At 39.8% G+C, this 23487-nt stretch overlaps 1 protein-coding gene across 6 annotated transcripts in view; it reads left to right on the top strand.

The window, feature by feature from the left end:
* The first annotated feature begins 12509 nt into the window (after positions 1-12509).
* agrn (agrin) overlaps positions 12510-23487 on the top strand; it is a 553557-nt gene continuing 542579 nt past the window's right edge. For all 6 annotated transcript variants that reach the window (XM_028807851.2, XM_051931028.1, XM_051931030.1 and 3 more), the window contains exon 1: positions 12510-12997. In XM_028807851.2, the coding sequence (XP_028663684.2) occupies positions 12803-12997 (195 nt within the window). In that variant the 5' untranslated portion in view covers positions 12510-12802. The remainder of the gene's footprint in view (positions 12998-23487) is intronic.

Genomic DNA, 23487 nt, shown 5'->3' with positions numbered 1-23487 from the left:
CAGTTTTTTTATTTTTAATAAATTTGCAAAAACCTCAAGTAAACTTTTTTCATGTTGTTATTATGGGGTGTTGTGTGCAGAATTCTGAGCAAAGAAATGAATTTAACCCATTTTGGAATAAGGCTGTAACATAACAAAAGGTGGAAAAAGTAATGCGCTGTGAATACTTTCCAGATGCACTGTATATATATATATATATATATATATATATATATATATATATATTTATATATATATATATTGTGGCACCCGGATGGGGCTCATGCCCAGCTGGGACGCCCAGGAAGACAGGAGGAGGGCTCATTCCTCCTCCAGACTGCTAGAGGGCGTCCGCCCTGGTTGTATTGGGGGCCACGGGTACAGGGCTTGAAAGCCCAACCCTGTAGGGGCCTGTGGTCACCACCAGGGGGCGTCCCCCTGCCTGAAGGACCCTGGACCCCAGCACTTCCGCCACACCAGGAAGTGCTGGGGGGAAAAAGAGAGGGAACACCCGGAGTGCTTCCGGGAGGACAGCCGGCATTTCCGCCACACTGGGGCATGTCCGCGGGATTGCCGATGTACACCTGGAACGCATCCGGGGCCACCTCTCTTCATTCGAGACTGGAATCGGGTGGAAGCAGGACAAGGTGATAGAAAGAGAGAAGGAGGCGGTCCGAAGAGGCAGAGTGGTTGGCCTGGACTTTGGGGAAGATTGGGGTTTGTGGCACTTGGACTGTGTAAATAATAGTGTAAATAAACGTGTGTTGGGTGACATGAGCGTGTCTGCCTGTCTGTGTCCAAGCCAGTCTCCACAATATATATATATATATATATATATATATATGTATATATATATATATATATATATATATGTATATATATATATATATATATATATATATATGTATATATATATATATATATATATATGTATATATATATATATATATATATATGTATATATATATATATATATATATATATATATATATATATATATATATATAAACAACAATTACTGTATGGTACTAGGCATGCTAATATGGTACAAATACACACATAACAATAATTATTTATAAGTATTTTAGCAAAATGCAGATATTAAGTAACTGTAAAGTGATTCGAATTGCTCATGCATATCACTTACAATTTCACAGTACAGGATGCAAGTCATTGGCACAGTACATTACACATAGTGTCATTGTATGTTAAGATAATAATAATAATAATAACATTTATTTGTATAACACATTTTCATACAAAAAAGCTCAAAGTGCTTTACATAATGAAGAACAGTAAATAAAAATAAATATAACAACATAAGAAATTAAAATAAGACGATATTAGTTAACATAAAAAAAGAGTAAGGTCCGATGGCCAGGATGGACAGAAAAAACAAAAAAAAACTCCAGACAGCTGGAGAAAAAAATAAAATCTGCAGGGGTTCCAGGCCACGAGACCGCCCAGTCCCCTCTGGGCATTCTACCTAACATAAATGAAATAGTCCTCTTGTGTCTAGGGTTCTCACGGAAGGACTTGATGATGATGGACATGCAGACTTCTGGCTTTTAATTCTTCACTGTTGGAACATCATGGTGCTTTGAGTAGATGGTGGTGGTGAAAGCCACCATCAAAAGGACACCAGAAAAAGAAACAGAAGAGAGAATAGGATATTTCTCTTTACCATAAATTCCACATTACAATTATCACTTCTTTTTATATTACAATGGAGTAGCTCATGTGGGAGCCATTATTTTAAACTTATGCCATCAGTCCCTCTTGTCTTGGACCTGAGGACACCACTTTCACTTTTTCTTCTCTCTTCCACCCTGTCTTGGTTCTAGCAAAGCATCACCTGCACTCACAGCCACGGTGCCCTGAACCCTCACTGGAACTTTAAAGTGCGCTTGCTAACAACTGAGCTTTACATCTTCATTGAGCTTTGCTGAACTTTCTTCTTCCATTTCACACCTGACTGTAAACACTGATCGTGATCATATCCCTTTTTTCCTGACCCCCTCCCTTCTTCAGTCATTTCTCCACCCTATTGGCTAGTGCTGTTGGCGTGTGGCCCAACAATCATTTCTGCTGCATCCTTCATTTGCATTAAGCCACATCTAAGCACAGTGCAGAGCGTGTATGTTAGCGGAATATTAATAAATATCAACAAATGAAAAAAACATGGGCTAGCTAATTTTCTTTGTTCAATAATTTCATCAAATTACAATCAAATTAATCAAAGTATTTTTGAGATTTTGAGGAATTTAGCTTTTCTGTTGTAGGAGGAGTTTTAATCCCAAATATTAATATATTGAAATATCCACCGACCACGATATATAATCCCCCCAAATTTCTGCTTTTTAACTAAATGAGAAATAGTGTTTTTGTTGATGAGTGAGTGACCCAATCAGTCAACTTTGCATTTAATTACATACTTTAGATAGATAGATAGATAGATAGATAGATAGATAGATAGATAGATAGATAGATAGATAGATAGATAGATAGATAGATACTTCCAGTCCTATCGCTAGCGATAAAATATTTTTATAATAACTTGAATATCAAGAAGACTAAAAATTTCCTCACTCTTATTCTTATATTTGATATATCATGTATTTCAACTCAAACTGCTGTCTTAAAACTCTTTTACATTTTTCAGTTTCATTTTTAGTATATTTACACGTATTTCATGACTCTGTCAGCATTATATACAAGGTTTCTATTGCGTGGAGGTTATATGAGCTGTAAGAAACACAGGTAGGGTGCAATGAATTTGACCTTAGATGATGGAGTGAACCACCAGAGGGCAGCACTGATTCAAGATTTTAACTGTTTTGATTCCCGCCTCTACCTTATCCACAGGAGGTGAAAAGTCCTCATTCCTCCATTACAGATGGAGTCCAGAGAAAGAGGGCAAATAAAGATACTGAAGTCAAATGTTGAAGATGATAAGTCTATCTATCTATCTATCTATCTATCTATCTATCTATCTATCTATCTATCTATCTATCTATCTATCTATCTATCTATCTATCTATCTATCTATCTATCTATCTATCACGTAGTGTTTTTCACAACTATGCTCATCCCCATTATTTAATTAATTATACATTTTTATTACATACTGTATAAGATTCATGATTTATTTTTACATTTCAACATGAATAAATTTAGCAATACTGCTCCGTCATGTTTCCTTCCACTAACCTGGCACTGACTGGCATGCTATGTTGCCACACTGCTGCTGCTCTCTAAGGTTCAGTCTGCGGTCTGTGCCCGCCAGCTTAGACTTTGGCTCATAGTAAAGGATTTAAAAGGATTGAGCAGTTAAGATAATTAATGGACAGATAGATGCCCTTATGCTGGGCAGCTTTTAGCTAATGGACAAGTGCCAGTAAAACTTTATCTCCATCTAAATTGACTTTGCATTATCAATAGGAATAATAGGACCTGGAAGCGCTGAGGGGTCACATTTCCCACTTAGTGCAGCAGAGGAAGCGCTTCATTCACTCACATGGTAATCACTCTGAATAATTCAGAAGCAGACAGAGCCCATTAAAATAATTTCGGGCCTGTTCTAGTACTTCTCACACGTTTGCGAGTGAGGGAGGTCACAGAACCAACAAGCATAGCTTAGAGATGGGTCAATCCAACAGCGGGCACTGAAAGAGATATGGTGGAGGTGTTGATTGACAAGGAGCAGAACTGCATGCTTGGTCTAAATTGCTCCTGGTTTCCCTCTACTTTGTAGTCTAACTGCTGTGCCATATGGCCATACCGCCTTTACTGTGATTACCCTAAGTATGTGTCAGTTCTAGAACATTTGAAGAGGCTGCTGTCTTGCATACAGAAGGGCTCAGTTTAGCTGATCACTACCATTGCCAGGAAGGAGGGGGTGCTGCTGTTGACCATATCTCGTTTCTTTCCACAGCGTGGAGACCCCTACTCCCACCAGGCGTCAGAGGCACTGCTCCTTCCAGGGGCCCACCAATAAAATGGGAACTCATTGATGGAGATTATTTTTTGATCAGCCAGAGATTACTGAGACTGAGCTCCCTAAGCCAAACGGACTCATAAAGATGTGCAAGGAGCACTATACTTTATTTTCTGTTAATTGTGTCCCACAGGATGTTATCATTCTGTTATGCCTTTATTAAACAGGTTTTGGCAGGGCTTGCACCCCAACAAGACACTTCTAACATTCTTTGCTTTACACCACCAACAATTTGTGAGATTTCTGAATTCTTTCACAGTTAGCAGCATAGCTGAAGTTATCCATCCTTTATCAAATGTACTCAGTCCAGTTCAGGGTTTGAGATGCCTAGAGCCTATTCCACTAGCAACAATAACACTTTATCTCTTGTATAGCCTAAAATCACACAAGTAATGCCTCAATGGGCTTTAACAGGCTTTGTTTTGTGACATCCCTCCAGCTTTGACTACCTAACAAGAAAACTCCCAAAAAAACCTTTGTAGGGGAAAAAATGGAAGATATTTTGAGAAAGACAATTCAGAGAGAGACCCCTTTCCAGGTAGGTTGGGTGAGCAATGGGTGTCAAAAAATGGGGTAAATACAACACAAAAAACACTAGCATGCGGTGCAGGACAGGAATGAGTCCATTGCCACACTTAATCAAAAACGGCCAATTCAGAGTCACCAATTAACCCCATAAGCATTTCTTTTTTATCAGATAAAATGACGTCCCTGAAGAAGAAACACCATGAAGAACCAAGGAGGACACATAAACTTGAATGAAGGACCTTTGAATCGGATGTGCTAACCACCAGCATTTTTGTCATGAAAACTGTGGTGGAGCAGTACCAGAATTTTCCTACATGTGTTAAAACGTCTCTAACATTATCAGTAACTTACCTACTTAATAATGTCTGTCTCTCTATTCCTGATGACTAGCGAAACATAACAGTTTATGTTGCAAACAAAACAATCAGAAAATAAGTTACTGGTGCCTGGCTTGTCTAGATTGCCATCATATCATTGTGATATCCTCTGACACCTCCATCATCTGATACAATACAGCCCTAGAGATTTTAACACAATGAGAAAAAGTTGAGATCCTCTCACAACCACCTGTTGTAAATGTGTTGGATCTAAAGTGCCAAATTTAAAACAGCGGCGCCTCAAGTTTAGACTCGAGTGGCTTGGAGGTGAAAAGGGGCCTGAAAAGAACACGCCGACGAGACACTGCACCTATTCGAGATGCACACTGCACATGTCCCATGGCAGGTGTTTGCTGGTCAGTGAAAAGCCAGCATAAAATTCTCACATCCAGACCTGTTCTTTCTGCACCAAGGCTCTGCTCTTCTTTGAGACAGGAGGGTTACACTGCTGGCTTGTTTTTCCACAAAATGAATGAAACACGCATAGGCTTCCTAGGTGGCTTTTTCAAATTTAGTGCACTTCACCTCAGGGTTCACCTGAGCTGTCTGGGTGTAGATAGTGATGAGTCCACTATGACTCCTAGGTCCCTCTCATAAGGAGTATTTTATACTCCCATTGTGTTTTCAAATGTCACATTTCTTTTTCCTATGTGCAATACTTTACATTTCCTTTCTTTAAAGTTCATCTTCTACCAGTCTGTCCAAGCCGCCTGTATTCTGTCCAAGTCCCACATCAATCAGTGATGATTCAATGGATTTTCTGTTATCTGCCAATCCACCTAGCTTGGTATCATCTGCAAACTTAACCAGTTTGTTTTTTATATTCCTACTGAGATCGTTCATGTATATTAAAAACAGTAGCAGCCCTAGCACTTACTGTACATCAGAGGCATAGTCAGAAATAATATAAATATAATTTAATACATTGGATTTGATTTTATAGAATTAATCCATATGTCCAGTTTCAGGGCTATCAGGATAGCATTGGGCTCTGTAATGACTTCGGTCCACCTCAAGGTGCACTTCTATACTGTTTAAGACCACCACACACATTTTGGGTGTGGGAAGAAACAAAGAGCATGTGAAGAAAGGCCTGGAGTGATCATGAGAGAACATGCAAACTCCACATAGACAGCAACCAAATCCAGTCTGCTGGAGCTGTCAGGCAGAAACTCTAATCACCACACCACCTCATAACGGACTAGGCCCATATTGGTTAGCAGTCTATAAAGACAAAAAAATACATTAGTAGTTTCTCAACAGTTGTAGCTCCATAAACAATGTAGAGGTGAATTAATGGAAACCTAATAGCTGATAAAAGATAGCAATTGGAAATCTACAGGCGGAGATGTGCTACAGCTTCAAAGCAGCCACCATGTTCTGCCTATGATTTTAATACACACCTGGTGCTTTATTTTAATTGTGCAAGAGTCATGTACTTCTAATGTAGTCATTGTTGCCTAGCAACTAAGAAGCTGGACTTGGAACCACAGGGTCAAAGGTTAAAACTCCTCCCTCCTTCAGTGTACTCCTGAGCAAGTCACAGAACTGCCTGTGTTGCCAGTGACAAGTAAGAATATGGTGATCTGTGCAGCATACTGGAGATGTTGTTCAGCTTTTAAGTTGCTATAAACAGCATAGTCACCATGCTTAAGGGGCTGAAACAATAAAAGTGTCTTAAAAAGAGATTTATTTGTGCTGGTTGAGTGTAAACAAGGTTATTTTCCATATCCAATATGATTAAAAAGTGGCCTGCAATGGCAGAGTAGTTATATTTTCAGCGATGACAGGTTAATTGAGAGTATTTCACTAAACTAAAAAAAATGTCTTAGTCACCCCTACTTTAATACTGGTTAGGAACTACTTTTAAATAATCACATTGGGTGCCTAATGAATAAAATAAAGTCTTTAGATTTCATTTAATTCAGCTTATTTTTGTATAGCGCACTTCAGTGAGTAAAGTTGGTAAGACAAATCCTCTTGTACAATGAAAGTATAAAAGGCAAGTGCTGCTATGAATGGAGTTTGCTCTCGACCAAAATAGGAGCAAGGCCTCCAAAATAAGCTAGAAAGCAGGCTGCCCAGCAGAGGCAACTTTAAGTTCAGCCAGGCATTAAGTAATACCTGCAGGCTTCAGTTAAAGCAGGCCCAGAAATAAGGAACTGGCAAAGCAAATGTAAAAATTTCAAAATGTCTAACAAAAGCCCTACAAGGAGAAGGATAACCACAAACCCTTGGTGTATATAAATAGAAAAGAAAAAAAAATCTTTATATAAAAGGAGATTTATTTGAAAAAAGAAAGCTCCAAACAGAGGCATTAATCCACAAGAAACAGGGTCCAGTAATCAGAATCCTTAATACAATAGGTAGGTAGTTTAGGAGCCTGCGCTGATACAGTGCATTGCTGCACCCACCACATGACAAACCACTTCAAGATCCCAGATTAGGCCCCGAGTGCAGCCATGCAACGGGTGACACCTCAGCACCACACTAGTTCAGATGGAATGGAACAGCGGGAGGTTTTTTATGGTGGCTGGAGTGCCAATTCTGCCACCAACCCCCAGGTTTTCCTGGCAGGTTGGAAGGCCTACTTGCAGGGCTGGATGCAGAATAAGGTCATACCCAGGACTTAATAGGGATGGGACATTTAACACTGAAGCTTGTATCACTTTAATTACCCCCACTGTTTCGAAGCAATGCATCGAAGCCTGTAGTGAAGCTTCACTACCACGTGACTGAAGGTGTCCAAAGCTCTGAACGTCAGTGAAGCATCGGCAGCACTCTAACTGCTTCAAAGCTTGCCACATACCACCTGCTATGAAAGCAGGATTTGAAAATACCAGTCGTAATTTATACAGAGAGGATACTGAAATAAATATGGCATCAAGAATTGTGGAACTTCTTATCTGACAATAAAGTAATACCATGCTATACTGTTCTTCTGTATTGGAACTTACAATATGTAATTAATATTCTACAGTACTCAAGGTTGCTGTAGGCACATTCTCTAAACCCCATTATGACTGTTCTTCCTCCTTCGTGCAGTATTAATCTTTCAAATGGTTTCATAGCAAAAATCTCCTTACGTGAAAACGTTGTCACATAATTATGAATCAGTGGTGGCTTATAATGTATTTGGCTAGTCACCTCGAAGTGCCAATGGATTCTTGCTCTTTACATCACTATTGTAATGCTGCTAAACTGCATCAGCAATAAGATAAGTCACCATTACTACTAGTTGGCATTACACAATACAAATGAGCAGCTTTAGTGCCAGCTGTAGACCAGCTGATAAGTCACAAATGAATTCTAAGTAATCCGGGAAGAGTGAGCCATCCTTCTCAGGATAGTGAACTACCTAAAAGGACAACGGAAAAGGCAAAGGATCCATTGGAACTCAGCACAGGGTGCTACAATATTCATAATGGTATCAAATTGCATCTTTAGGACAACACATTTAAATATTATTTAAGTGTAGAAAATTGTCACCTATACTAACATGTATATCTATTGCTGTATTTTAATGATAAAGTGATTATCATGAACACAAAATGAACACACAGAGCATTTTTAGGCTTTTAGTACACCAGTCCAGTTGAAACTATGTGATGAGCAATGGCTTGTGTGTGAGCTCCTTTCACAGGCTGGCTCAAGCTCACGGCTGCGATGATTTCAGTAAACCACCAGATGTCACTATTTTCGAAGCTTCGGATCTTCACTTGCACATCACTCATCCTTAATACAATGAAAAGTAACCAAAGAACCAGAAAATACAACACCAAAAATAGCAATACTTAGAACAAAGCCACCGATTTCCAGTACTAGGCCCTTGAACTTGGTTTAAATAGCCTGAGGGTGGGCCCAGGAGTGGTGACATCAATGTGGTCCCGCCTCTTGGGGGGCTCCACCCACAGAGAACAAGGAAATGAACTACATTTAAAGGAAGAGACAACAGAAATAGCAGAAAGACATTAGAAATATTCATTCAAAATGAACAAAACCAACAATATAACATCTAAACATACATCAATACTTAGCCAGAATAAATTTTACAAAATTGCCAAATATACATTTAGTACACATATTTGTTAAAATACACAGAAAACAAAGTAGAAACTGATTAACTTAAATGGAAACCAACAAAATATGTCCATTAATTAATAGTTGAAATATGGAGGAGAGGAAAACAAAAACTTAGTCAGCAGCATCCCTGGAGAAAATAAAACCTCTGGAGGGTCCTCAGTCAGTTTATAACAGATAAAATCAGACACAGTCCCAGTCCTGGAGACCTCTGCCAATTAGGCACCCACTCACCACTGGGCATTCTACAGCAGGATCTGTGCTGGACCATTCAGTCTGATGACTGAACCTTTCCATCCCAGGATTCCAATACCTCCAGCATCTCAGACGACTATCCAAGAGAACAGCCTGGCAGTAGAGCAGTGGCACCAAGAGGCACAACAGAGGAAGGTTTGTAATCATTTACAATAATTGAACTAATTATATGTCAGATACATTCTGAATGTCACATAAAAAAAGTAAGTTAATTAATTAGTCTTTATATAATGACTTTAATAGAGCGCTCAAACGTTACAAAGATAGATAGATAGATAGATAGATAGATAGATAGATAGATAGATAGATAGATAGATAGATAGATAGATAGATAGATAGATAGATAGATAGATAGATAGATAGATAGATAGATAGATAGAACGTTTTCCCCACTTTAAAGATAAGACAAGAATACAATTTAGAGCAATGAGGTGATAAGGTTTAACAAAAGATAACATCATTTACAAATATAGTTCTTTAATTTGATTATGAATGACATCAAATGTATTTGAGGATATTTTTCTTCAGTTTTATTAAAAAAACAATATATTGTTCTACATATATTGCAGTCCATTTCAGTTTGGTTCCTGCCCACCACCTGCTGCTACTATTAGAGGGTTTGTTTCCACACCACCCTTATAATGTGATTACTGAATTGCTTTCAGGATTCCTTTGCTCATTAATAATAAATTAAAAGTGGACTCACATGGGGTCGAAGTGAGACTAGTTAACCTAACATGCAAGTCTTTGGGATTCTTCATCCATACATCTATCCATCCATCTGCCAGTTTAATTCAGCTCAGGGAGGTGCAGGCCACAACCCTTCTGTGCAGTGGCCACTTACACATATAGCAGCAAATTCGAACTGCCTGATATTCTTAAAGGGTCTGTAAATCATTGGAGTGTGAGTATAGAGGTGTGAGTGAGTGGGCCCTGTTATAGAATGACAGACCTTCTGGGGCTCTGCATAATTCTGCATTGGACCAAACATGCTGGAAATCGCAATGTTCTGTAACTGTCCTATCACCCATGTTTTAGGAATGTGAGAGGAAAACTGAAGAAATAGTGGAAAACTTCACAAACCGCACAATTATGAATTATATAAATGAAATGAGCCTACATATGTTCAATTTTATTATAAGTAAGGATTTTCTGTACAGTACACATATTTGCAGGTCATTTCAAGTTGGTTCCTGTCCACCACTTAATGCTGCTCTGAGAAGCTCTGCCTCCACGCCACCCTGCAATGTAATTACTGAATTGCTTTCGAGATTCTTTTCATCATTAATACTAAATTAAAAGTAAACTCACACGGGGTCAAAGTGAGAATCACCAATTAACCAAACATGCAAGCCTCTGGGATTCTTCCATCCATTATCTGCCAGCTTAATTCAGTTCAGAGTTGTACAGGCTTCAACAGGAGCTACTCATGCATATGGCACCAAATTAGAGCTGCCAGGTAGTCTAAAAGGGGCTGTAAATCACTGGCGTGTGACTGTAGGGGTGTGCCAGAGTGGGTCCTGCGACAGACTGGTGACAACAGAGCTCTGCGTGACCCTGCATTGGTCTAAACATGCTGGAGAAGTTTATGTTGTGCAATTGTTCTAACACCCTTGTTTTAGGAATGCGTGAGGAAAACTGAAGAAGTAGACTCCACACACGAGACAATTATGAATTATACTAAATGGGGTTAAGGCTACGTTGGTTCTATTTTATTATAAGCAATGATTTTTTTTTACATATATTCGCAGTATACAAGTATTTCATTTCAAATTGGTTCCAGTCCACCACCTGATGCTGCTAGGTCTGTCTCCAAACCACCCTGCAACCTGATTCATTAATTGCTTTCAGGATTCCTTTGCCATGCTCATCTCAAGTTCATTTCTTGTTCATTTGAATGACATGGTCTGTAACTGTCCTAACACCCATGTTATAGGAAAGTGACAGGAAAACTGAAGTACACACGGCCTGTAAAGACAGCGCTCAAATCGAGACTCCAATCGAACATCCAGGATCTATTAGAGTAAAAGATGGATGTAGAGAAAAGCCAAGCAAAATGACACCTTTTATTGGCTAACTAGAAAGATTACAATATGCAAGCTTTCGAGGCAACTCAGGCCCCTTCTTCAGGCAAGAAGAAGGGGCCTGAGTTGCCCCGAAAGCTTGCATATTGTAATCTTTTTAATTAGCCAATAAAAGGTGTCATTTTGCTTGGCTTTTCTCTACATTCATAATGGCTAACACGGTACAACACCCTAGTACTACAGTAAAAGATGGAAAAAGAACAAAGAAAAAAACATTCATATGGAGACGACCTGAACGTGTAAACTGTTCATAAGTAACCGGAACGGGAACTGAACGTACAGCATGTCTGCCCAGAGTCGCCCCAGTGAAATAACTCGGTGAAAAATCTGGCAGGTTTGCAAACTGTTAAGTGATCGTCACTTGCCAGTCCAGTTTATGCCATTCATAAAGGACGTCACACTTTCGCAAGAATCGCATAATACTTTGCGTTTTTTTTTCCGCTCTCGACACGTTACAAAGTTACTTTACGCAGACTTGTGCGATTTCGGAATAAACTTAAACTACAAAGATTAAATAGTCGCAAGCTCCACCCCAGTTCGCGTCTGAAAGACATTTCTAATGGATAATAAAATCCATCGGGCCTCATTATTATTGCTAATTGTAATTAAGAGTGCCAGCTCTTGACAGGCTTCTCAGTTGTCCATAAGTTTGTAATCGGATAGAAACACCCTATTATTTTCTATGAATAGCTGAACAACTTGTAAAATTATAGCTTGCGGTAGTGAAAATTAAAGCCTATAAGGCATCCCTTTGAACCGCGCAGCTCTGGTTTTACAAGCCGCTGCAACTTGCGAAAAGAAAGCAAGAAAAGGGAAAGAAAAGGAAGCAAACTGCAGAACCAGGAGCTTTGAGAGGCAGATCACGTTCCCCGGTGCTGATTACCCATTAACCCCGTATGAAGATTATGTCTTCTTCGTCATTTGTCTATTTTTTAAATATGTGCGACTGTCCTCTTCTTGGTTTTGTTATGGGGGTGGCAGTGGTATAAAATTCCTTCTCTCCGTCTCCCATTCTCAGCAATGAAAGAGAAGTCAGCTCCGTGCCCCTTTTCCACCGGTCTTATCAGCAATTCAGATTGCATGCAAATCAGTAGCGTCTCTCCAGTGAAAGAAATCGAGAGAGGGAGAAAGAGAGAGAGAGAGAGAGAGAGAGAGAGAGAGAGAGAGAGAGGGGAGGAGGTGGGGGCAGGACGAGGAAGGGGGGGGGGGGGGACAGGGAGAGGGAGAAAGAGAGAGCGAGTGTTTCACATTCCTGTTGGGTTGCACGATTAAGTCGTTTCTTTTCTTCCTTCTCCCAGCTGCTTGAGGGGAAAGTCGGGCATCGGCTTTGAGATGCGCAGGGTCTCCTGAAAAAGGCCAGGGCTCGTTCTGCATGCGGACCATCTTCAGAGGATTTTAGTGCAACTTGAGCAGCGCTCCGGTCACCCCCTCCTCTTTCTTCGTTTTCTTTTTATTTCTTTAGCTACTTTTGTGTTGTGGCGCGGGGGCCCAGAGCTCGGGAGATGAGCATGGGTGGAAAGCGGAACAGTGCAGGCTGGTGCGCCGTCCTGCTGCTCGTCCTGTGGCTCGGGCGCTGCCATGCAAGCTGCCTGGAGAAAGAACTGGAGGCGAGAGAAGAAGAAGCCAACATCGTACTCACCGGCACTGTAGAGGAAATCATGAACATGGACCCGGTACACAAGACCTACTCGTGCAAGGTAAGTAAAGGTAACGAAAGCGGCGGGAGTCAAGGGGCTGATTCTGGACGCTCATCTGCTTATAGACAGACGGGCTGCGACGGACCCCTTTAAAAGCTCCCGTGCCACTGTGTCGCGCAACTTCACACTGTCCGCTCTTTTCAGCACCAAACCGGCTGCGATAAAGAAGGGACAAGTGTAGCCAAAACCGACTCTCTTTTACAAACTTAAAAAAGCTTATTTCCCATGATTGTTTAACTCACCAGATCTTGCGAAATAGTTACTTTACACTGGGCGGTGATTAGTGCGATTCCAGCAAGGTGCCGACGGAGATCTTGATCTCGAGTTAGTGAATAGCCACCCAGGGATAGCCAGTTAGTACACAGACCCCCGCCCGGGGCAAAGCTTCTCGGTAAGGCAAGTGCAAAGAGATGCTCTGACCGGCGCCACCGCGGAACTCACTTAAAAGTCTCGGACGTGGAATCAACATGGTCTTCCAAAAGTTAAGGGTGCCGTCATGTTCAGCACGAGTGTTGTTGTGTGGAAGAGTGAAAAAGAGAAATCTAGTAGAGTTAAATCATCCCCTCGTGTGAGTGAATCCGTGATGAAGTGCACACAGTCGGAATTATTCATGCAGTAACGTATCACCTCAAGAGCCCTGGAAGAAAACGAAGGGCTCCGCATTGCTTGACTGAACATTTTCTATTTTGTCAGATTCTTCAGTAATGTATATTATAGCGAGCTGCTTACTTGAGGATTACACCTGCTAGCATTACTCACTCATTCAAGGATTTATGTGATCCTTAATAGTGAACGAGTAACACACTTAACGTACTTTCTACGTGTGCATAGGAGGAGGCATGTTGCAGCACAATGTCTGTGTATAAATGTGAGTGGTTTATGGACACATTCACGCATAATGAGTGCATTTAACATTTGTGACCAGCAAGGAAGCTGTTTAATTATCTAAAACTAAAACTGTAGGATATGAAACTTTATTAATAGTTTAAAACATAATCTGATAGTCTGCCGTTCAAGTCTCCCAAAATTAAACAAGTCGTTATAGGAGGCGTATGTACTGTAAATAAACTGAAATATTTTGAGACAGCCTCAATATTTCTTACTAGAATCTCTGTCCATGCTGTTAAACTAACTTCATCATATATTGTAGGAACTGATTTCATTTAAGATTCGTGAGGTGACCAAGGGAGAGAGACTAGTGTGGTGCCATCTAAATGTTTTATGATGAATATGTTAAAGTTCTGAACCAGTGAAAATGCTAATGCCAATTTGTGGATCGTTGGTAATTAGTAATATAGTTTCATGACTTTTGCATTCTTATATACAAATATCCTGTATATATATCTCCATCCATCTAAAAACAAATCTGCTTAATACCGACCCATATATGTACTGATTTATTTTCACATTGGTTAGGTGGATGCTGCACATGGTGGTTGAAATGATTTCCTACTAGGCTACACAAATATGTAACTCTCTGTATTACAGTGTTATTCTGTATATATGTGTTAGTATATGGAGGTGAAGGTCTGTGAGACAGTTTGCATATTTGTAACTGGAAATCCACAAAGGGAGCAAATGAATCACATATCTTAAAATAGTTTTTTATTCCTAAGATTTCAGTTTCTACCAGGAATCATCATCAGAGGAAAATGATTAGACTTACAGGAACCCAAGGCAATGTATAGCATATTGGGGGGTGGGTGGATGTGTGGGAAGGAGGGGATTGATGAGGTGGGGTTCGGAGGGTGTTGGGCATAAAGTCTTATTTATTATGTGCATGTTCTTCTTTCCAAGCTTGCATATGCTGGGTTCATGTCCAAATGTCTGTTAATGGCGTTTTCATTGGACAGCAACGTTTCGGCCAGTTCTCAGGCACTTTTAGTATTAATCTTGAATTCAACTAGCACTGAGTGCCATTTAAATGTGTGTCCGGTCACACTTATGGACATGAGCCCAGCATATGCAAGCTTGAAAAAAAGTACATGCACATAATAAATAAGATTTTATGACCATCACCTTCTGAATCCCACCTCATCAGCTACCCCCCCCCCCCCCCCCCCCCCCCCCATCTACCTATCCTGCCCTCCTTATTTGCTGTATATTGCGTTGGTTTCCTGTAAATCTAATCATGTTCCTCTGATGATGATGATGATGATTCCTGGTAGAAATCGAAAGTTTAGGAATAAAGATCTATTTTAAGATACTGGATTCATTTGCTCCCTTTGTGGATTTCCAGCTACAAATATATCCTTATAAATAATTACCACTAGGGGGTGCTTAGATAGATTAATCCATAGATTTTAATTGTTCTTTTTTATGATGTTGTCCACCCATGTAACCAACCACTGCATTGTACGGGGCTGATATGAGATATGGCCAGATTGACTTTGAGATTAGACTGAGATGCCTCTTAATAAGTAAAATGGCCTCTGAATGCCATGCTTGGGTAGTTAATCCTAGTGGGTGGAGCAGGGTGTTGTGGCAAAGGAGGAACAATGGTGCAAAAATGACTGGAGTTGCATCGTCCAAGCGGATACTGCAAATTGATGGTCACTGACTCTATCTATCTATCTATCTATCTATCTATCTATCTATCTATCTATCTATCTATCTATCTATCTATCTATCTATCTATCTATCTATCTATCTATCTATCTATCACCTTTCATAACTATCTCTTTTAAAGTGCCTTACGTATTTATCTATCTACTGTATATTTATGTATAGCTATGCTGCTGGCTTAAATGGATTTCCACATTTCTTCAGTTTTTTTCTCACATTCCTAAAACATGGGTGTTAGCACAGTTACTGAGCATGTCATTGTCTATCAGGTTTGGTCCAATGCAGGGACATGTGGAGCCCCAGATGGCCTGCCAGTCCATCATAGGACCCACTCTCACACTCACCCCTATACTTGCACACCAATGATTTACAGACCATTTTAGAATACCTGGCAGCTCTGATTTTGTGCCATATTTGTAAGTGGCCACTGCACTGAACGGCTGCGGCATGTTGATCCATGAGAGAATTAAACTGGTAGATGGATAGATGTGTGGATACATAGAAGAATCCCAAAGATATGCCTGTTAGGTTAATTAGTTTCACTTTGATCCCGTGTGAGTCCACTTTTATTTTTTTAGTATTATTATTAGAGCCTCACTGTCCACCAGTCCATCCCACGCCAATGATTTACAGCCTTTCTTAGATTACTTAGCAGCTCTAATTTGGTGCTGGATGTGTAAGTGGCCACTAGTGTGGTCAGGTTGACCTTGAACTGAACTAAGCTGCCAGATAATGGAGAGAAGAATCCCAGAAACTTGCATATTAGGTTAATTAGCGACTCTCACTTTGGCCATATGTGAGTGCACTTTTAATTTATTGTTAATGCGCAAACGTATACCAATGCAATTCAATAATCACATTGCAGGGTGGAGTGTAGGCAGACCATCAACATGCAGCATCAGGAGGTGGACAGGAATAACCTGAAAAGGACAGCAAAAATACATAGAACTAATCATTATTTGTAATAAAATAGAACAAAAATAGCCTCCCCATTTAATTTAGTTAATAATTCTGCTGGTAATAAAACAATTATTTTTAAATTCTATTATCTTTTGTTGCACTTTACCATCTTGTTGCTTTGAATTTTATTATTGCCTCTTTTCTAAATTGGGACAAATACCATCTATCTATCTATCTATCTATCTATCTATCTATCTATCTATCTATCTATCTATCTATCTATCTATCTATCTATCTATCTATCTATCTGTCTGTCTGTCTGTCTGTCTGTCTGTCTGTCTGTCTGTCTGTCTGTCTAATGCTTTTCATAATTCTTATACGGTGCCTTTCATAAGTCTTTATTTTATAGTGCCTTTCATATGCTGTTTATTTATATGTGTGCTGCTGGTTAACATCTCCAGAGCCTTTGATTGGATTTGAATTCCAGCTTGGTCATTAACTATGCTGAGTTTTCATGGTCTCCCTGTGTCAGTGTGGACTCTAATTTTTTCTCCTACATCCCAAAGATATTACTTGTTGTTTAGCTAGGGACTCTGAACTGTGCTTGCCCATGTGTCTGTGAGTGTGGCTTGCTGTGCCCCTCTAATGCTTACAGAATAGCTGTGGTCCCTTGCACCCGTGAACTGGACTAAGTAAGATCAGTAATTGATGGTTGAATATGTATGAGTTGTGAAGTGTACAGATGAAGGCACTCATAACAAAAGATTGATGGCAGGACACAAGAGGAGAACCCCTACGTACTGGCCTTACTGGCCTGAAAGATGTGATACCAGGAGTGCAATCCAAATTGGTGGGTTTCAGGTCAGTGGGAGAAGCTCTCAGTAAGTTTCCTGAGTATAATCATCCTAAAGGACACGTGTACGTTTACGGGTAACTCTTGCATGGAAGAAGAGAAGCCTGGGGCTCTCTGTGTTAATAAATAGCAACAAGAGAACCAGCAAGCAGAATACCGTGTCTCTGTTGATTGTTGGAATGCGAAAGCAGCCCGGGAGTCGGCTGGGCTCATGTGAGTGCACAACAGACGTCGGGCATTGTGGTTTAGTAGTTAGAGTTTCTGGCAGGAACCACTGATCTGGAAGTGTCTCTGGGGTTTGGAAGTGAACTTGTAGTTGACCGATGTCTTCCAGGACTTATTGAACTTATGACTGGAGTTGTTACAATTTGTAGTACATTGATTTTTTTGGCTTAAGCCTTGCTCTAAAGTGACTTACAACATTTGAAATACAATTGGTTGCATTTCTTTTGTTTTTACAATTAAAATATAGGGAGGTGAAATAACTTGCTCATGGCCATACAGTGTCAGTACTGAAATTGGAAACCCACAACCTCAGGGTTTGAAAACCAAAGCTCTAACCAGTATGCCACACTGGAGGAGAGTGAAGGGTGAAAACAATCAGAAGTGAGGGGAGAGAGCTAGAAACTGAGTGAGAGGGTAGTTGGGCAAGTGGATTTCAAAAGGTAGAAAAGAAAGCAATGGAGCCCAATAAGGAACTTGTTGTTTCCCCCATCCTTTTGCTTATTTATTATTGTTCCATGTCTTGTGTATATTGGGGTTCTGCAATTGTGTAATTTTTGGAGTCGGGGTATAATGAGGTATTTAGTGATAGTGATTTTAAGGAAGTTGGTGTTGTAGGTTACATGGCCAGTCTGAACGTGCCCACTGACGTTGTGAGACTTTTCGAAGTCCATTATAGTTCCTTTCCTGTAAGAGAAATTGGCAGCCACTGAAGCCATTGTGTGGCGATCGTGAAAGACTTCCTTCATCAATAAGAAGCTCTTTTTGCTTATTAGTATTCTCCGAGCTGCATCTAATGAAACTGTCACGATCGCGGTTACCCACGTTGGTTCACTTTTTGACGGGTGGTCGAGCCTGGCGCCCAGGTTGGTGCCATGCCTGTCCGTCTCACTACCGTGAGGAAGCGGATAAAGCGCGGATCTCCGCTGATTGCTTTCTTTCGCCAAGTTCAGAACACCCAGCCATTGGAGCGACTTTTACTCCTAAGTAAAACGCACGAGGATTCCTCGACAGTGGCACAAATTACAGAATGTGATTAATATGAAAACCGCGACGCTCACTAAAACGCCCCTGGCGTCAGAAAAAAAAAAAACACGCATTAGAGTCGCCTGCAAATCCTTAAACCTTTTTTTTCACCTGATTGGATTTAATTCCGCTACACAAGTCTGTTAATCCCAAACCAGATATTTATTCTAAGCACAGCCTCAGATTGGAGAAATGCTGAATGCTTCTTCCCTGAAGTCCCCCTTTGTTTGCCAAAGTCCAATTTCTGTGCATTCATGGACAAAAAAGAGGATTGATTTGCAGCGTGAAAATGAAATTAGAGAGGCTAAATTGGACGTTACAGGGCGTCATTTAGATAATGCGGTGTAACTGACCATCTCCTTCATCCCCCAGTCGCCGGGCAGACTGCACAGAAGAGTTGTCAGAGCCGAAGGCGCAAACGGTACAATGGCTGGGGATCCTATAAACAAGCCCCCATTGTTTTTCAGCGCCTCAAAAGTGCTAGCACGAGGTGAGGCGCTTTATACAACCAAGTTTGAGAGCATCAGATCGTGGTGCATGCAGCCACCAAATCACGAAGTGGGAGAGGCCCTCGGTTGAGGCAACGAAGCACCGGCGCACAGACGTGTAGGCTGTTTGTCACAGTGAATCGCCCGCGCCGCCCGGCGTCTCTTCATCCGAATGCACAGCCTGAACGCGGTCACCTAAGGAGGATATTCAGCCGTTTTATTAAGATGTGGTAACTGCGACAATACGACGTGGATGTGGGTCATCGACTCGGTGGCATTTGGACAACGTGACCCATGGAACGGAAAAAATGTTGGGAATTTGGAAAGTTTGAAAAAGAACGAAAGTTTTCAAGAATATGAACCCCTGGGTCACATCCTGTGCGTTATGGAGTGGGAGAATGGCCAAGAGGAGCTGGACCGTATTATCTCAATTTCAATCTTCTTCAGAGTGGTCACTTTTGTTTCAGTAGTTATGAGTAGTGTCATCAGGACCTTTATTTGAGACTTGTTTTAAAAAAAATTAATTTTTATACTTGCCAGAGTAGACGCACTGACCAGTCCACTGTTACTCCTGCGTTAAGCAAACCAGGGTGATGGTTCAATAAGGATGAAGTTTGTTTTATTTAAAATATAATCTTGCTCTATCACAACTAGCATGATCTGAATTAGTGGGTTAGGAATTGAATGAATTTATGAGACGACGGGGCCTTCCTCAGAATATATCAGTTATGTGATAACAGACAATTCCAGACAACGCCACCGTGCCGCCGACTGCAATATATGTAGAACAATATATTGTTTTTTTAATAAAACTGAAGAAAAATATCCTCAAATACATTTGATGTCATTCATAATCAAACTAAAGAACTATATTTGTAAATGATGTTATCTTTTGGTAAACCTTATCATCTCATTGCTCTAAATTGTATTCTTGTCTTATCTTTAAAGTGGGGGAAAAGGCACTTTTAGTATTAGCCTTGAATTCAACTAGCACTGAGTGCCATTTAAATGTGTGTCCGGTCACACTTATGGACATGAGCTCAGCATATGCAAGCTTGAAAAAAAGTACATGCACATAATAAATAAGATTTTATGACCATCACCTTCTGAATCCCACCTCATCAGCTACCCCCCCCCCCCCCCCCCCCCATCTACCTATCCTGCCCTCCTTATTTGCTGTATATTGCTTTGGTTTTCTGTAAATCTAATCATGTTCCTCTGATGATGATGATGATGATGATTCCTGGTAGAAATCGGAAGTTTAGGAATAAAGATCTATTTTAAGATACCGGATTCATTTGCTCCCTTTGTGGATTTCCAGCTACAAATATATCCTTATAAATAATTACCACTAGGGGGTGCTTAGATAGATTAATCCATAGATTTTAATTGTTCTTTTTTATGATGTCGTCCACCCATGTAACCAACCACTGCATTGTATGGGGCTGATATGAGATATGGCCAGATTGACTTTGAGATTAGACTGAGATGCCTCATAATAAGTAAAATGGCCTCTGAATGCCATGCTTGGGTAGTTACTCCTAGAGGGTGGAGCAGGGTGTTGTGGCAAAGGAGGAACAATGGTGCAAAAATGACTGGAGTTGCATCGTCCAAGCGGATACTGCAAATTGATGGTCACTGACTCTATCTATCTATCTATCTATCTATCTATCTATCTATCTATCTATCTATCTATCTATCTATCTATCTATCTATCTATCTATCTATCTATCTATCTATCTATCTATCCCCTGTAATATATTTTATAGTAGCTCAATGTTTATCAACCTGTGAGTTGCAACCCAAATGTGGGTTGCTGGAAGCCCAGTCATCACAAGTTAAAAAAAGAAAAGAAAAAGAAGTCAATTATCGCTTTAATGTTTTTAGGTGACAACTAATTGCAGATTTCAGTTCTGCGCCCGGTCAAAGGGATATTTTGCGCCTGCAAACTAGAGAGCAGAAATGACTAAGTCCAGTTACGAGCAGGCATAAATAATGCCTTATATGCCCAGGAGCATCGCCTACACTGAAATGTACCAATTCCATGCCATCCTCGCAAGATTCATCCCAAAAAACGGAATCAAGCAGAAATGCTGAAAGAACATACAGCCAGATTTTCCGAGGTATTGATTTACTTGTATCATGAAGGGTAGAAACGGCTTGTGTGCGTTATATGTGGTGAAGTACAACCAAACGAAAGCATGAAACCTTCCAAACTCTAAACACATTTGCCACTTACAGAAGTAAATCATTCAACTTTTTAAATGGAGATAATATAAACCTCCCGTGACCCTGTGTTCGGATTCAACGGGTTGGAAAATGGATGGATGGATAATATAAACCTTGTTGCTTCACAAAAATTATTCTAGTGTGTTGAAACATCGTCTTTTTGCATATTGAACTGCCAAATACAAGAACGCGCACACAATTCCAGAGCAGCTCGTCCCACCTTTTACAATAGATGTGTGCACCAAAATTGTAGTTGAGTCAATGAGGCACAAACTAAAACCAGTGTTATTCCCGTTAACGTAAAACGAAATACGTCGTTAAAGAAAAAATAGTTAACTAAAACTAAGATTAAAATGAATAACTGGCTATAAGCTTGAACTAAACGAGAACGAAATAGTTTTTGTAGCTTTAATTTCAATTTTCATCACACTAGTCTTTATGCATAATGTACATGTGAGTTTGCAATTGACGGACTGTTTATTAAATATTTAAAATTGCTCAGACGTAAATTAAATTGGGAACGAGCATTGATTCTTGCGCATGTGCACATGTCCCTCACTGCCGCGGCTAAATCTGTGGATTTCATTGGTCTTTTCATCCATCATTCAACTTTCCCTTCTAGAACTGAGAGCGAATATTAAAGCTTCATGACTGGTCAATGACTTATTCTGTGGATTTCATTGGCCACTGAAGCCTCGCTGACAGCGAATGACAGGTAATTTGCACAAACTTTAATGAAAACGCACTTAAATTAACACATGCCCTGTGTTACTTTGGAAAGTACATTTAGTTTGAAAGTTGAAGTCATGGACGATTTGTCAACTTTCAATAGCCACACCACGCTTCAAATTCAGTCTGTATTTAGACTGGAAAAAGTGTCATTTTTATACGCCAAAGAAGGTAGGAAGTTCATCTGTTGAACATTATTTCCAACAGATATTCCTTGTTTATTGATGGCATTTTTGCAAAGACAGATTAAGCAGAAGCGAGCCGACGTTACACAAACACGTTTAGTTTTAACCAGGATATTAATGTTTATGTTTTTAATGTGTCGAATAGCGCATTCCTGGCTCGATATCGTGATGAATTTCTCAAAGTGATATGCATCATAGATTGCAAATGGTTGGAGTGAAATAATATTAATGTAAGCATACCCAAACTGTATTATTTGTTTCATGTTTTTTCCTCCTTGTTTCTTCATCAAAGTCAAGACCTTCACTTTTAAATTTGTATAAATGTTTTTTATATTACTTTTATCCTGTGTTATTAACGTCATCTTTGCTTTTATGTTCACTGTATTCCTTTGAACATCTGTGAAGCATTTTGAGCATTAGAAGAGTGTTGTATACATATTTTATTATTATTATTATTACACAGTTCAGGGTTGATTGGTAACTTGTTCATTGTCTTTCATGTTCTCCCCATGTGTATGGCGACAGAGTGTGTGTAACTTATCATATTTTTTATAGCTGGATATTAGGAGTGTATCATTACGCATTCTCAATTGTCAAAATCTGTTTCGTCAAAATCTGTGCTGTTAAATGACACCTGCCTCCCATGAGAGGATTCAGAATTTCATGTTCTTGCGAAGCCCAATATTGTGGACTTTATTTCCCTGGGGAAAATATTAAAGCTTGATGATGCAGGATGTTTTATTTAACTGTCTTGGGAAGAAATTTAACACCTAAATAGATTAGTCAGACGCTCATTGGATGGATAATTTGAGTCTAAATATCATGGCTACAGCCACATGGAAAGCGCAACACAACCCATCAAAAGAGAATAGGGTTGGAGATCTGCAATGGAGCGTACTACATGAAGCCATCACTGCAAATTCTTTATTGTCTGCTATGGGGTCTACTGAGATCAATTCTTGTTTTCAGAAGGAAACTGTTTCATTTCTTTTATACTGGTGTAGGTTAACATCTCTAGACTCTGTTTTTAAATAGGCCTGATGTGGGGTTTTCACGGAATACAACTGTTTTAGAAGTGGTAAAAATAACAAAATTCTGTTTAGTTGCAGATTTTTTGCCAGGGTTGGCCAAATCGACTATTTTAAAAATAAGACAAAATAAAGATAAAACTGCTTTACCTACTGATGTTTTTACTGATATTTAAGGCACTGGTAAAAGCAGATTAAAAGTAGAATTTGCATATTATGAACTTATTGATGACACAGAACACTTTTAAATGCATATGGATTTTTT

This window comes from Erpetoichthys calabaricus, chromosome 8 (genome assembly GCF_900747795.2).
Source record: "Erpetoichthys calabaricus chromosome 8, fErpCal1.3, whole genome shotgun sequence".
NCBI lineage: Eukaryota > Metazoa > Chordata > Cladistia > Polypteriformes > Polypteridae > Erpetoichthys > Erpetoichthys calabaricus.
The sequence above is the reverse complement of the archived record's forward strand: the minus strand, read 5'-3'. Positions and strand labels throughout refer to the sequence as shown.